Genomic DNA, 16,995 nt, shown 5'->3' with positions numbered 1-16,995 from the left:
AATTTAGTAATCGTTCAACTCCGTCTCTCCGTTTGTCAGAAAGAAAACTTTTGTTAACAGCTTTCTTGGCTTCTATGAAAGGGAATGATTTAATATTGGGTCTGCAGCTTGATAATGTTGTATTGTAGGGAGTAAGCAATTTTTACATCTGCCGTGTAGCCACTTCCTGTTTGTGGATAGTTTGAAATTTTACAATACACATTGTACAGGGAAAATTTTTGTCAAACTTTTCTTGTCTCCTATTGAAGTTACAGCCGATTGCATTGAGTGTGTAGGTAAAGGTAATATCTTTGACTAGCTTGCTTGCTAGCTGAACCATGAAGTCTTTATTAGGTTAGGTAAACTACCCTCCTTTAAGAGTAGACTAGTCCGACAGATAACCAATCTATCTGTCTGTAGGACTAGGCTACTTCGAAAGGAGGGTAGTATACCTTACCTAATAATGACTTCACGGTTCAGCTAGCAAGCAAGCTAACCAAAGATATTACCCTTATCTACACACTCAATGCAATCGGCTGTAATGATTTTAATATTTGGTGTGGGAATGATTAGATACGCTCTGGTATACATGTTACCACAATCAGTTGCATGCAAAGACTCAGGTACAGGTCTGGTATTGGTCTTATTCTCATAAGAATATGTATATGATTAATATTGCTAAAGAACTATATGCCATATAGGTTAAACAAAAATGTAGTTGTAATGACTCTTCTATTTTTCTGTTTTTAGAAAGTTTTTATATGATTATTTTTATAAGAAAAATATATTTCTGAAGAAACTAAATGATTTTAATACCTATTTTTATAGATTTTTGAAGAAAAATTGATAAAATTAAGAGATCAGTGCAATAAGAAAGATGCCTGCCTTCAGTCGACAAAAATGGTTGTCAAATTTAGAGAGAATCGGATCTCGCAGCTGGAATCTGCATTAAAGAAGAATGGACTTCAATCAGATGACAAAGACAAATATGCTGTATGTTTTTGTCTAGAAGAAATTAAGTGTTGAATAAATGTGCTATTAATTTGTCAACTTGTATATCGTTTTTGCAAATACTTCATGCTTAAGCTTACATTTAGAATTAATATGTCTTCAGAACATCAATTCAAGCTGTAAAGACAAATATTCTTGTACAAAAATATCTCAGAAAATATTAAAGTTTTAAACTAATAAAACATTTAGAAAAATACTGAAATACAATTTTTGTCGAGCCTGCGACTTTTGTCGCAGAAAGCTCGACATAGGGATAGCGATCCGGCGGCGGCGGCGGCGGCGGCGTTAGCTAACTTCATAAAAGCTTTATATTTTAGAAGATGGAAGACCTGGATGCTTCATACTTTGTATATGGATGCCTCATGTTACGAAGTTTCTGTCAGTCACATGTCCAATGTCCTTGACCTCATTTTCATGGTTCAGTGACTACTTGAAAAAAAAGTTCAGATTTTTTGTAATGTTAAATTCTCTCTTATTATAAGTAATAGGATAACTATATTTGGTATGTGCGTACCTTGCAAGGTCCTCATGCCCGTCAGACAGTTTTCACTTGACCTCGACCTCATTTCATGGATCAGTGAACAAGGTTAAGTTTTCGTGGTCAAGTCCATATCTCAGATACTATAAGCAATAGGTCTAGTATATTCGGTGTATGGAAGGACTGTAAGGTGTACATGTCCAACTGGCAGGTGTCATCTGACCTTGACCTCATTTTCATGGTTCAGTGGTTATAGTTAAGTTTTTGTGTTTTGGTCTGTTTTTCTTATACTGTATGCAATAGGTCTACTATATTTGGTGTATGGAATGATTGTAAGGTGTACATGTCTAGCTGGCAGGTGTCATCTGACCTTGACCTCATTTTCATGGTTCAGTGGTCAAAGTTAAGTTTTTGAGTTTTGGTCTTTCTTTCTAATACTGCATGCAATTGGTCAGCTATATTTGGTGTATGGAATGATTGTAAGGTGTACATGTCTAGCTGGCAGGTGTCATCTTACCTTGACCTCATTTTCATGGTTCAGTGGTCAAAGTTAAGTTTTTGAGTTTTGGTCTTTTTTTCTAATACTATATGCAATAGTTCAACTATATTTGGTGTATGGAAATATTTTATGATCTATATGTCAGTCACGCAGGTTTTATTTGACCTTGACCTCATTTTCAAGGTTCATTGCTCAGTGTTAAGTTTTTGTGTTTTCGTCTGTTTTTCTTAAACTATAAGCAATAGGTCAACTATATTTGTTGTATGGAAGAATTGTTAGCTGTACATGCCTGCCTAGCATGGTTCATCTGACCTTGACCTCATTTTCATGGTTCATTGGTCAATGTTTAGTTTACTTGGTTAATGTTAAGTTTATGTGACAGTTGTAATAAAGCTTTATATTTAGGACTATCAACATAATATCAATGATTAGTAAAGAAGGCGAGACATTTCAGCGTGTGCACTCTTGTTAATATATATCTTTACAATTCCACAATGATTCACATGTAAAAATAAAATGCTCATATTCTACAACCTGTATATATTTCAAAGTATTATTTTAAGAAATTTACTGCAATATTTATTGGAAAAATAAATTACGTACTGTTTTGAAGTAAAAAATTTAAAAGCATTTCTTAAATACATTTTTGTCGTTATTATACAATATACAATGAATTTTGACAGATTTAGAGCCTTTACATTATTTTGATATGTTGTTTAGGAAGACTTGAAAGCAGAGATAAGCTTACTGCAGGAACAAGTTAAACAACATCCAATGGTAGCCAAATACTCCATGGAAATTCAGGCCCTTAAATCTCAACTTAAAAATGAGAGAGCTCAGAATGATAACACTAACAGAAATAAGGCAGACTTATTGATTGAATTAGATGGAAAATATAAGGAATTAACACAAGGTGAGAATGAGCTTCTTCTCTTGAGCTTCTTTTGTTACTAGCCCCTCATTCATTCTCATTAGTGGGCATTCTTAATAGTATTGAGGTCTAGATAGCCTGTTAATATATACATGTGGTATTAAGGTTGTGAAACTTTCTATTGTCATTTGTGAACATGTCTTAAACTACTCTAAGTTATTGGGTTGTTGGTTTTTACCAGACATTTTTTTTAAGTTTACTCCAACAATAATACTGTTATAAAACGCCATGTTTATAATAAAAATTTCTTGGTCATATTTTTGGAAAATGACCTATATTTTATAAAAAATGAAAAAATAAATTGCTTGCTCTACATTTTTAGCAGGATAAAAAGTTCTCACAAATAAGTTCAATGAGAATCTGGATACATTCTAACAATAATTTTCTGGACATGATCAGCCATTTTGAACATTTTAAAAATAATTGTAAACAATGTAATATTTTGGATAATTCAGTACTTGGTTCTCCCAAAGATATCATGCATATCTATTTTGATACCAGTGTATTTGTTGATTGTTTTTGCATTTTATACTTTATAGACAAGAAAATATTCACACCATCACAGACTCCTAAAGAAGAAAATGTAGCTACTGCAACAGTTGAGAAATACAAAAGTCAGGTTAATAATCTACAAGAGGAAGTAGCTAAGGTAAGATTTTACTTGATACAAACTATTAATTTCAATTGAAATCATTTACTGTCATAGAAATAACCTTTCTTCACTCAGCAGGCTGCTGTAGGAAATTTACCTGCCATCAGACAAATGAGTGACAATGCTGTGTTGCAACCAGAATGTTGTTAGAAAACCAAACCCCAAAACAACAAACTACATTGAAAAAGTCTTTAAAACTACTCATTATACACATTTCTGTTAGAATTGAATTAAAACATTACACACTTTTTATTTTGAATATTTAACATTATTGATGGGTGACACTGAGTGTTTTTTACACTTTTTTCAGTTGTATAATGCTGTCCTTGTGTTGCTCTTTATTTATATGTTGTAAAATTACAAATATATGTTGAAGGTTACTGTTGATGTTCATTAATTCATTTCAGCTGAAACAACAGCTAACAGAAAATGCTGATGCAGCTGAAAAAGAGAAAGTGGAATTGAATTCTGAGATAGAATCATTGAAGTCAACTGTGAAAGACCTAAGTTCCAGTCTAAAAACTCAAAAACTGACCAATAAGATAGAGAGAGAAAATATGAACGATATACACTTACAGACAATCACAGTAAGTTATATATGACTTAATTTCCATTGTTTAATTTTGTGGTTTCCTTGTCTTGATAGAACCACCATGTTGATGTTGTGGTAGCATGCTTTCCTAGAGTGTAGTAGGTTGGAGTTAAATCCCTGGTCAGTCAATCCAAATACTTGAAAATCAGTATAGCCCATTTCAGTTCTATAAATCTTCAAAAATAAATTATTTAAAATCCAAATTTCATTTATGTCAGTTATATATCTTATCTATTTTTCTTAGTTATACAATTTCTAGCCATAATTTCCAGAGTTTTTAGTCAAAGAATTATTGCGAGCCAAATGAAACCTTTCCAGAGTCATCTCATATTGGTCAACCTATTTAAACTTTTGTCAGTTCTATTGTCCCATTGAATAAATACAATAGCTATTGTTCTCTGTGTAGTTTATTCAATAAAAAGTTGCCCATTTTACAATAGCTGCCCTGTAGCAAATTTATCAGGTTACTGGATTTCACATCATAAAAGATGAATTTTGAAAAAACAAAAAATCACAATGGGTTGAAGTGAAAGTTTATATCAATAACTTCAAGACTGCTAAATTTAATATGACTAAATATAAAACAATATAAAAAAGGACAAAAATTTATCATATAGCCTGAATATTTAGCTAATAGCCTTACCCAATCTCAAATTACTAAATCCGTGGTTTGTAAAAGTACCAAATATTCCTATACAATGAAAGCAGAAAGTAAACCTTACTTTTGAATTTTATTAAGGCAGAAAATTTCTTAAATTTCATTTTGAAATGAATATTTTAATTTTACCTCACATATCAAATAATATTTGATGTAAAGGGAAGCATTTGTATTGAGGAATAAAATAAGAGTTGTAAAATTTTCATTGATTTGAACTGTAAGTAAAACAATAAGGTAAGTCCTCACTATAGGAATACATGATTTGCATCCATACTCACAATTGGGAAATTTTCACAATTCCTATCGAAATGTAATGTCATTTTATGTCCAAAACACAATTTTGATATTAAAAATTTCCCAAACTGTGAGAAATCCTTATGTCGCTAAGACTAGTCCATGACTATAATGCTTTAAAATGAAAACCTGCAAGAATTAGATACATTACACTGAACATGAAATCAGTTCTTGAATAAAATCAATCAAGAGGTTAATTTTAGCCTTGATCACTATAAATCTTAGAATATAGCAAAGTACTCTCGACCAATGAAATTGTAGAATTGGATGCCTCTTAATTGTGAAGAATGAATGTAAATCATGTTCTTAGTAAGGGATTATCCTATTATTTGGGTCTATTTACAGTTCAAAACAAAGAGTTTCTATAAATGAGTTACAACTACCCAGAAGCACATTTATCAGATTGAAAGGATTTATCACACAATGATTGAAACTGACTAAAAGTTGAATTGTGAAACAAACAAAAAACCCCAAAATAAGTTGAAGTTAAATTACTGGTGCAGCAAAAAATTGGTACCGTGAATTTTATTATGAAAATATTAATAACTTCAAATTACTATAAAATTAAACAATACCAATGCAATGCAAAAAAAAAAGAAAAAAAATCTTTCAGATAAAAAATAACTAAATCTTTTAGCTTTCCAAAACTTTGATTACTTGATCAGCGGTTGGGGAGAATAGTTATTTCCAATACAATTATTCCGATAAAAAAACCAGGAATTAAATTTTAAACATATTAAAAACTTTTAAGGGCATTATTTTTGAGCATTTCCCTGACATAATGAAACAGTATTTGATGTAAAAAGCCGGACCAAATTATTGGCTGTGAAATAAAATTTAGTTGTAACTCTAATGTATTAATTGATTTAAACTGTAAATAAAACAGGATAATTCCTCACTAAAATATTACATGATTTACATTCATACTCACAATCAGGAAACATACAATTCCTACAATTTCTTTCTACTGTTGTGTCACCTAATATCAATAACGCATTTTTTTTTTTAATATTTCGCAAATGATAAGAAAGTCCTCAAATCACTAAAACTTATCCATAAATGACATGCCGAAAAAGGAAGTCATGCATCAATTATAAACATTGCACTGACAATGAAACTAATTCTTGAATAGATCATTTGAGCCTTGAGCACTTTACAATATTCTAAGTTTGTAAGAGAATGATAATCCCTTACTTCATGATAAGTACTCGCTAACGCTCGTACTTATTCATGAAGAAAGGGATTATCATTCTCTTACATATACATGTTAAATAGCCTTAGGAGCTGTCTTTTCCATTAACTCATTTGACAAGTAAAAGAATGTCCCTTGATTATTATACCTAAGGCAATATACAGTTCTAAATTTTCATGTCTGCATGTTAAAATCTATTGATGTGAGTACAATTCAAAGTTTTTCTACCAAATTCTGTATTCAGCAGAGTGGAAACATACAACAATGGCATCCAGTGTAAAACAAACAACTAGAAATGTAAAATAAAGATAAATGATATGGGGTGATTAGACACAGGACATACTCACAACATGTTGATAGTTTTTGGATGTGACTTAATTTGAGTTTGAGTTATTTCCCATTTTCCCTCGGCAGCAATGTTGTAGGTGTAACTGGGAATTTTTCTTCTTTGACTTGAATACCAAATTGAGAAATGTGGTACAAATAAGTCTGAGAAGAGATCCTTACTAGATCGTAAGGATAAATTATGCAAAGCTTAAAGAAATTAATATTGTTTAAAGAACAACCCCTATAATAAGTTGATTTTGGATGATTTATTCAGGAAATGTGGATGTTGACCTCCAACATGACAACAAAAGGGAAATAACTCTTGTTTAAATTGTGTCAGTCGAAAACAACATATAATTGGAAAATACAGATTTTGAATTATGGAACAGTATAGGAACACAAATTCCCTTGCAAACTAATTAATGAATTAACATATTGATATATATATTAGATTATGGCATCTAATGATGATTTTAAGAAACAATTAAATATGAAAATTTGTAGACAAGGCTTATTCAAATGTTTAAATGTTTTAAGAGGCTATTGCACTTATAAATGTTTTGTACTAGCTGGTTTGTATTTTTATCATATATGATATAGTTCTTTAATATAATATGGGACAAAAGTAACTGAGATATAATTAATAGAATTGAAAATGTAATTAATTAGTCCCCTACCAGCAAAGCTGAAGGGAACTTTAGATTTGCACTCCATCCGTCTGTCTTAAGCTTTCTGTCTGTCAGCCTGTCTGTCTGTCAGTCTTACAAATCAGTTTTCCACACTTTTTCTTTGTGCTTGAAAACATTGATTTAATATTGGTCATGACCAATTACAGATCAATTTGAATTTTGTTCTGGTCTGATGATTTTGTGCAGAGTTATGGTCCTTGAACTTAAAAAAATCATGCAAGTAATCAGTTTTGCACACTTTTTTTGTCATGCTTGAAGATATTGATATGATATTTGGCATATAGTTTTACCATGAACAGTTACAGATCCAGTTCGAATTTTGTTTGGTTTGGATGATATTTTTGCAGAGTTATGGTCCTCAGACTTCAAGCAAGTAATCAGTTTTCCATACTTTTTATGCCCCCGCCATAGGCAACAGGGGCATTAAGTGTTAGCTTTGACTGTCCGTCCTTCCGTCTTTCCGTCCGTCTGTCCCATTTTTGTTGCAAAGCTTGAGAGGGGGCATTGGTGTCCTCAGACACATTCTTCTTTTTATTTTCGTCATGCTTGAAGATTACCGTTCCTACTCGCTTATTAGTCGGTAAATTGGGAGTAAAATTCATAATCCAGAGAGGGGGACCGACTAATAGACGAGATCTAGCGACCAGAGGAAAAATCCAAGCTTGAGAAAAGTGGTCAGGAGTGAATTTCCTGGTCAAAACTACGTTTTTGATTGCCAAACCTACATAAATCAATAAATAAAAAGTTTTTGTTGAAAATAAATGACTACAATACTGTCTTTGTGTTTTATTTGTTCTTTGGTAAACATTTTCTGCAAATTCGTGTTGAAATTCTACTGTTTCCGGTTTGTGTATTGATTTTCATGGTCACATGGTTTTCCTAAAAACCCCAAAGAAGAGCCAAGAACCAAAAATGAAAAGGAGATAACAATGTACCAAATATGTGAAAGGATGTTTTCAGCGGAGTTATTGTGTCATTATTGTGATATCATGATATCAATTCAATGCTTATAAATCATATAATAATAAAAAAATAATTCTAAGATTCATTCCCAAAATCAAAATATTATTCATTAAAGTGTCTCAGGTAAACAAAAATTACAAAATTGATTGACAAGCCAATATAATCCAATATAACCCCAATTAAGAGACAAAGAGTTGTATTTACTAAAGGTGTGAAAACTATCAGTGATAGGTAAACAGATGACACTAATGAGTTGGAGTTAGTTATTTAAATATATTGATTAGCTTCACTTAATTTTTTTAATCCTTTAATCATCACAATATAATAAGAATTATGAAGTGTACATGCTCATTTAACACCAAGTTATGTATGCTGTGAAAAATATTTTCATCAAGTGTTGATTGACTTTAAATTTTTCAGGTTCATATTGGTTTATATACGCTTTTCTCAAACAATAGGTTGTTAGTCATACCCTACAAAATCATTGATGCATTTAGTAAACAACACATGGCTAATCAAACATTTGAACAGTGAACAAAACAAGAGAAATGATTACATCTTTATTATTAACAGCAATATAAATTATCATGATGAGCATCAACTAAATTCAAACCAAACAAACATTAATGCAGAAATGAATATTATTCCTGGATTTGCATTGGTTTTACCGGCGTTCAGTTACTGTCAGCTGAAAAAAAAAATGCCCAAATTTTGTCCGACTTATACGAGGGTCAAGACTAAATCCTTAGAATTTGGAGCTGAAAAGGGCACCCGACTTATAGTAGGATCGACTATTAGGCGAGTTTATACGGTATTCAAGATATAAATCTGATCTTTGTTTTATAGCTTAACCATACAAGTTCTAGATCAAGTTCGAATTTTGTTCCGTTCAGTTAATTTTTTTGGTATATTGGTATGACGTTGGCGTCGTCGTCGTCGTCGTCTGAAGACACATTGGTTTTAGCACAATAACTTTAGTTTAAGTGAATGGATCTCTATGAAATTTTACCATAAGGTTCAATACCACAAAAGGAAGGTTGGGATTGATTTTGGGGGTTATGGTACCAACAGTTAAGGAATTAGGGGCCAAAAAGGGGCCAAAAATAAGCATTTTTGTAACTTCCAGACATAACTTGTGTGTTAGTGTATGGATCTCTCTTACATTGTACCACAAGGTTCCATATCACACAGGGAATGCTGGGATTGATTTTGGGGGTAATTGCCTCAAAATATTAGGAATTAGGGGCCAAAAAAGGGGCAAAAAGCAAGCATTTTTCTAGTTTCATGACAATAACTTGTGTGTAAGTGTATGGATCTTTCTGAAATTGTACTACAAGGTTGCATATCACAAAGGGAAAGCTGGAATTGAGTTTGGGGGTAATTGCCCAAAACGTTTAGGAATAAGGGGCCAAAAATAAGCATTTTTCTAGTTTCCAGACAATAACTTGTGTTCAAGTATATGGATCTCTCTGAAATTGTACTGCAAGGTACCATACCTCAAAGGGAAGGCTGGGATTGATTTTTGGGGGAAATTGCTTCAAAATTTTAGGAATTCTGGGCCAAAAAAGGGGCAAAAAACAAGCATTTTTCTAGTTTCAGGACAATAACTTGTGTGTAAGTGTATGGATCTTTATGAAATTGTACTACAAGGTTCCATATCACAAAGGGAAAGCTGGGTTTGAGTTTGGGGGCAATTGCCCTAAACGTTTAGGAATTTGGGGCCAAAAAGGGGCCAAGAAACAAGCATTTTTCTAGTTTCCAGACAATAACTTGTGTTCAAGTGTATGGATCTCTCTGAAATTGTATTGCAAGGTACCATACCACAAAGGGAAGGCTGGGATTGAGTTTGGGGGTGATGAATCATAAGGGGGTTCAAAAAATTGGGGGGGGGGGGGGGATTTTTTTTCTTTAAAATTTTCCATTTTAAATTGGTTATTTCTGATTTATATATAAAAGCAAATAATAATGATATGGTTTGAATAGGTAAATTAAAAAATTTTAAGTTCTTAGACCACATTCATTCTGTGTCAGAAACCTGTGCTGTGTCAAATATTTAATCACAATCCAAATTCAGTGCTGTATCAAGCTTGAATGTTGTGTCCATACCTGCCCCAACTGTTCAGGGTTCGACCTCTGCGGTCGTATCAAGCTGCGCTCAGCGGAGCATTTTATTTTGTAGAGTTATGGTCCTTGGACTTAGAAAATACACACAAGTAATCAGTTTTCCACACTTTTTTTGTCATGCTTGAAGATATTGATTTGCTATTCGGTTATAGTTTAACCATGACAAGTTACAGATCCATTTTGAATTTTGTTCTGTTTGGATGAGTTTTGCAGAGTTATGGTCCTCGATCTGTCTAATAATCTTGTAGAGATAACTCCTTTAGTGAAACTTTAGTCACAAGAAAAACTTTTCATATATTTTAGTATAAACAGATTAAATGTTCAATATTTACGCCAGGAGATATTTGGACTTTTTTTGTTGTTGTTTTTTAATATAGAAAATATTACAATTACCTTAGCATTTTGTTCCAGGACAATGAATTTTCAACCGGTAGGGGACTATGTTTTGCCATGCAATATTCTCAGAATGCTTGTTATATTTGAATAATTAATATATCGTAATTGTTATTTGATTGAAAAAATCAGATGTAATTGAAATGTAATTAATTACTCTAGCATGTATAGATCCAAGGTCTGCAATAGTAGAAAAATATTTTTCGTTCAATTTTTTGTAGCAAATAACAACACCAAAAAAAGCAGCATATACTTTACGTAACAGAGTGATTGTTGCACCATCAACAGGATCCAATACACCAAGTTTAAATGATTCTATACCATTTGAAAAAGACGAGGATATTTTTGATGAAACACAACCAGATTTTATGATGGAACAAGCCCACCAGGCTTTAATGGATGAAATGAAAATTTTACAGGTATTTGAATACAGTTAAATAACAAAAATTTAGATACAGAAATATTTGATAATAAAGTATGTTCCACATTTTTGTATACAGTTAAATTGAGGTGAAACAGGATACATGATAAGAGTGTAATTCGTAAAAAATCAAAAAATGATGTCTGTATGTTTAGAACACATCAATAAATTCACTCTTTCTTATACAACAATAAATAAATTTGGTGCATCTCATATGATTTTGAACCTGTACTGTGGATACACTGCTACTTTTGCATAGGTACTATTTCTGTACTAAAAATCTGCAGTACTGGAAATTTACTTTAAATATTTAGTACTATTTCTTTACTTTAAAATTATTGTAATATTTAGGTACCTGTATTTTACAGTACTTGATTTGTACTAAAAATTTTGGCACATAAGTAATACCACCAGTGATCGCAATATTCCATGTTTGAAAAGCTTAATTTTAAGAGATTTGAACTAGACAAACTTTCAAAATGCTGAAAATGTAACGGTGTAACCAAAAATCTGTAGTACTAAAATTTCAAGTGCAAATCAAGTACTGTTAAATACAGGTACCTAAATATTACAATAATTTTAAAGTAACAATATAGTACTGAATATTCAAAGTAGATTTCCAGTACTACAGATTTTTGGTACAGAAATAGTACCTATGCAAAAGTAGCTGTGTATGAAAAAAAAAAATGTTCAATTTAATAAAGATTTATAAATAATGAAATATTTCCACATTTTTGTATACAGTTAAATTTAGGTGAATCAGGACACACAATAATAGTATAATGCATCATAAAATGATGTCTGTATATTCAGAAAGTTACACATCAACAAATTCTCTCTTTCTTATACAATATTTATAGATTAGTTGCATCTTATATGATTTTGAACCTGTACTGGTGGATATATCTTTCATATGTGGGTGGAGGGAAACATTTGGCAACACATTCTATCATGATGAATTATTAACATGTCAGTAGACTGGGATATATATAGAAACTGGGATTCTTTTTGCATTTTCGGAGCGACATTATCACTGTAAATATTAGTAAATGGGTTTGGCTAAGTTAAGTCTGTGTCTGCCTTAACTTTTGATGGGATCCAATTTTTCTGGAGTTTTAATCTTGTGGGCATTTGATTTATGGGTTTTAACACATTTTCCATATAAATAATCTAGGAATTTGTAATGCTTCAAATAGTTAAACTCGTAGTTTGCCAATAAATCTATATAACTAGTACCCCATGAATCAAAATTAATCCATGGTAAATCAATCACATTCAGTATATCAATCAAAATGATATTAATGTCATCACATATTTAGGGGCAATATATCTACCTTGTCTGATTACATGTTTTGCTCCCAAAGTCACCTCAGAGAATAATTGATCAGAATTTGGAAATATTTGCATAAGTTACAAGCTGCATTATTGTCTAATCAATTTTATGAATTTATATTGCAGGACAAAAATAATAGTTTATCGGAAAGAATTGCTGAGTTTGAGACAGAGGCTATCCAATTAAGGCAACATATATCTAAAGTAGATCATCAAAATGGACAGTTAAATGAGGTATAGAGATTGATAAACATGAAAGTATTGCTGCTTTTACTGGAATTGTAGGTGGTTCTCTTTTAAATTATCCTTGAACTTTAATTTCTTAAAATTTGTGTTGAACTTTAATTTCTTAAAATTTGTGAAGTGTATAGATGTGAAAGAGTCCTGAAAACTGCTTTTAATTTGAAGGATTTGTTTGAATTTAATCCAGTTCAATTCAATATTGGTCTAGCTGAAAAAAAATTGTTGTACTTCTAAATATCACTCTGTGTTGAATTGGTTTTTGAATTATTGCTAATACATGTAATAAGATAAAGATTATTTTGACCCTTTTCATGAATCCTGGAGTTAATTTTTACATTATCATAGGTCAAATTATAAAACTGGCTAAAGAACATGATTCTTTGGAATTAACGATTTGTTTTGAAAATATATTGGAATGATTATGTATATGTATTGATTTTCAGGTCTGGGTATTGATATTAATTGATATTGTCCTTCCCTTCGCCTATATCACCCTGATTAGTTTCTCTTTAATTCTTGTATCACGGCTTTGAGGCATGAACAGGCATTATCAGTGATGTCACAATGTTTGAGGAAAAGTTATCAGCTATGTCATAATATGTGAGGAGATGTTATCAAGATTTCTTTTGTCAATTGTAAAACTATCTTAGAGAGGGGACAGGACCAGTAATAGAACAATAAACAGATTATCAGGTTTTCTACATATAGATATTGTTAAATATCAGCTGCTCAACACAATGTTTAGCTTTTTAGCTCATTCGCTGTGTCACTTGCCTAGAAGGTTCACATTGTAGCTTGCGGCTGATATTTTTACGATATCAAAATGTAGAAAACCCAATTATCTTTACAGGTTGCAAGTCACTCAGGCAAAATAGAATGCAGATTGGATTTGACTGTTCTGATTTTGGCCTTGTGGTTTTGGATGCTCTCAAATATTTTATATTTTTGGCTTTCCAAACTTTGAGTTACATACCTACCTGATGAAAGTAGTCCAGAAACATGTGTTGTATGCACTGAAATTGATATTACCCTAGTATGCAATTATATTACAATGTCAATATTGTGAAGAAGACCTACAAAGAAAAGCAAAATATACCTACGGTCAACCTTTAGGAGTTGGAACCTTAGTTTCTTAATAACTTTTCTAAATTTTTCAAAGGAGTGTTTTAGAAAGATTTGTTTTAAATTATGTGAGTACATTGTACTTATAAACATGATAAAAGCAATGACTACTGAGTTGACAATACCCTTAAAGATATATATGTCCTATATGTTTCTTTCCCAGGACTTATTAAGATCCTACATGTGTTGGAGTCTGATGTTGTCTGTTGTACTGATTGTTTTGCAATTCCGGTTATATTATTTCATAAATTATCAATATTATGAAAATCTGATTATCCATTTTTAGTTTAAATATCATCATTTTATAGTTTAAATATCATCATCAAAAATTTTTTTTTTGTTATACACAATTAACATAACCAAATAGCTATATGGGATTTTTTTTTAGGAGTGAGCAGGTTGATACATGCAGAGGGAAAACTAAATAATAATGAATATTGAAGTCTTTTCCTGTTGTAAGTGTCAATTCACCACAACTTTTCCTTTATATATGTGAATTCTTATTAATTAAACTGATTTTTATTACCAGATATTAGATAGAGAAAGAGCAGACCTAGCCTCAAGAGCTGAGTCATCAGAAAAACAGGTGATTGTACTACAGAAACAGCTACTAGAATCTCAAGAAGAGGCCAGAAGTAAGTGCATATGCACTATTATTATTTTACAAGATACTAGACAGTTTGTATATATTGGTCTTCAAATTTTGATTTTAATTTTCAGTACTTATAAAAGTCTTTACAATTTTCAAACACTATATTAAATACATTTGGCTATGTAAAAAAAAAAGGTATATGGGGTGTCTGACTTTTTTATCCATGAACAATTTAATCGGTCTTATTTGCTTTCTGAAAATTCAATCATTTGTCACAATCCAAACTTTGTTAACTTTGTGATCCTTTTCACTCATAACCGCTTACTCTTGAACTTAAACTGTGTAAACTAAACCTTGTGTAAAAACTGGAAATCTGTCTATTAAAACTAAATCCTGTGTAAACTGGAAACCTGTCTAAACTGAACAGTGTGTAAACTGAAAAACTGTCTAAACTGAACAGTGTGTAAACTGAAAACCTGTCTAAACTGAACAGTGTGTAAACTGAAAACCTGTCTAAACTGAACCGTGTGTAAACTAAAAACCTGTCTATACTAAATGCCGAGTCAGAACTAAAAGAAAATATTATTCAGTAATTAAACCTCTGTAAACAAACCTTTCTATACTGAACTATTGTGGCAGAACAAAAAGGAAATGTTCTTCAGTAATTTAACCTGGGTTAAACAAACACCAGGAGTCTTATCCCAACAAAATCTCTAACTTTAGTTTGCCTCAACCAAATGTTATGCAACTTATACACAATGCTTATTACCATAAAACTCACATCAAGTTCGAATTTGGGTGGTGTCACTTTTACCACCATTCTGGAGTTATGCCCTTCATAAATGGAAAAAATTGGGTGACGTTACTTTTACAGTTCTCTAGTTATGTCCCTTTATAATGTTATATGCAAACAGGGGCATCGAATGTGTCCATCCATTTATTTTCTGGAGTGGTGATTTTCAAGTTCTTTTAAGTGATATTGCAAAATTTAAGAATGCCAAGTTACTTAGAGAAAGAATGCTTTGAATGATCATGCTCATGGAAGTTAATCTCTGTTATAATTTATATACACGAAAATGTTTTCTTTTTTAATCAGTGAATAAAGAAGAAGCTAGAGATTATAATGTCATGATGACATCAAACGAAAAGCAGCTGGATGACCTCAAGAAGGAACTTAAGTTTACCAAAGAGGATAATGAAAAGAATTTAAATACACTGGAGACTAAGGTATATATTGTAAACCTAGTTTTATTCACCAAAACAAAACGGTGAAAATAAATCTCTATAAATTACTTCCAAAATTGTAATTTTGCTTTTGTAGTAAAGAAAATATACTCCCATGAAATTGGCTAAACATGGTAAATTTTCAGAATAGGTTACTACAAAATTAAGTTGTTTTACAGTATACTTCAATAAAAAAAGAATAAAAAAACACTGTATAAAGTTCAAGGTAAATGTCTGGGTTCATGTTAGAAATGTAAGTGGTTGTTAGTGCTCTATATTTCTTCGAGTGCGGGAGGTTGTGGGTTCGAACCCCAGCAGGGTCATGCCAAAGACTTTAAAATTGGTATTTGCTGTTTCTTCACTTAAAACATGACATAAAGGAGTTAGAGCAAAGACTGGTCTGCTTGGAGTCGGAATAACGTGTAGGATGACAAATTGTGAATAAAATAGAGAAGATACTAAGGGCTTATCAAAAACAAAAGTCAAATAAAACCAGACATCACCATAACCAAGAGAAATATGACGGAAAGACAAGCAAAAGTCTACAAAATACTACTGAGACAATTTGAGATTGATCAAGACAAACCAACCAAAAAACGGGAGTGACCTCAGGTGCTCTGAAAGGGTAAGCACTGTCTGCTCCACTAGAGGCAACTGCCTTTTGCTAATGGCAAGTAAAAATGCTGTGAAAAATCATATCGGGTGATCTCACAATGAAGGAAAAGAAGATAAGACTCTTAGCTAGACACAGGAAGATTTTATGTCTTCGATTCTTGTGTATGCTTAAGACCATTATACTGGATTTTGTGTTTGAAATTTTTTTTTGTGGGTTGCTGGCTCAAAGATGATTCAGCCTTTGCCTCCTTATTCATCATGTTGGTAAAAATTTTTAAGTATGTTACTAATTTTTTACATTTGATGTAGATGCATATACAAACTGTTAATTTGTTTAATCTTGTTCAAAACTACATAGAACTGTCTTGTCTTGGATGTCCAGTATTCTACTCCACCACAAGGATCACCTCTCAATATCTCTGATTATACTTGTTATATTATTTCAGCTTGTCCAGTTAGCAGCAGAACTAGATAACATAACTAAAAATTTAGAAACAACATTAGAAACAAAGGAATCATTACAGGTAATTCTTTTGTCTATAAGGATGAGCATAAAAGATCAGGGAGATAACTCTTATAAGTCAACAAAATGTTAAAACTCTGAAAGTCAACAAAACATTTAAGCAGCATGTTAAAGTTAAAGCACCTTGTTGATACAGACAAA

The 16,995-nt window shown here is 31.7% G+C and overlaps 1 protein-coding gene across 1 annotated transcript in view; it reads left to right on the top strand.

Annotated features, from left to right (window-relative positions):
- The window catches only part of LOC127701134 (kinesin-like protein KIF15), a 64,744-nt gene that overhangs the window by 31,863 nt on the left and 15,886 nt on the right, over positions 1 to 16,995 (top strand). Inside the window, exons 15-23 of the mRNA XM_052204925.1 lie at positions 808 to 972; positions 2,688 to 2,880; positions 3,438 to 3,547; positions 3,958 to 4,137; positions 11,004 to 11,201; positions 12,662 to 12,769; positions 14,430 to 14,535; positions 15,589 to 15,719; positions 16,778 to 16,855. Of these exons, the coding sequence (XP_052060885.1) occupies positions 808 to 972; positions 2,688 to 2,880; positions 3,438 to 3,547; positions 3,958 to 4,137; positions 11,004 to 11,201; positions 12,662 to 12,769; positions 14,430 to 14,535; positions 15,589 to 15,719; positions 16,778 to 16,855 (1,269 nt within the window). The remainder of the gene's footprint in view (positions 1 to 807; positions 973 to 2,687; positions 2,881 to 3,437; positions 3,548 to 3,957; positions 4,138 to 11,003; positions 11,202 to 12,661; positions 12,770 to 14,429; positions 14,536 to 15,588; positions 15,720 to 16,777; positions 16,856 to 16,995) is intronic.

This window comes from Mytilus californianus, unplaced genomic scaffold (assembly GCF_021869535.1).
Source record: "Mytilus californianus isolate M0D057914Y unplaced genomic scaffold, xbMytCali1.0.p SCAF_5, whole genome shotgun sequence".
NCBI classification, from domain to species: domain Eukaryota; kingdom Metazoa; phylum Mollusca; class Bivalvia; order Mytilida; family Mytilidae; genus Mytilus; species Mytilus californianus.
This window is presented reverse-complemented; position numbering and strand designations above follow the sequence as displayed.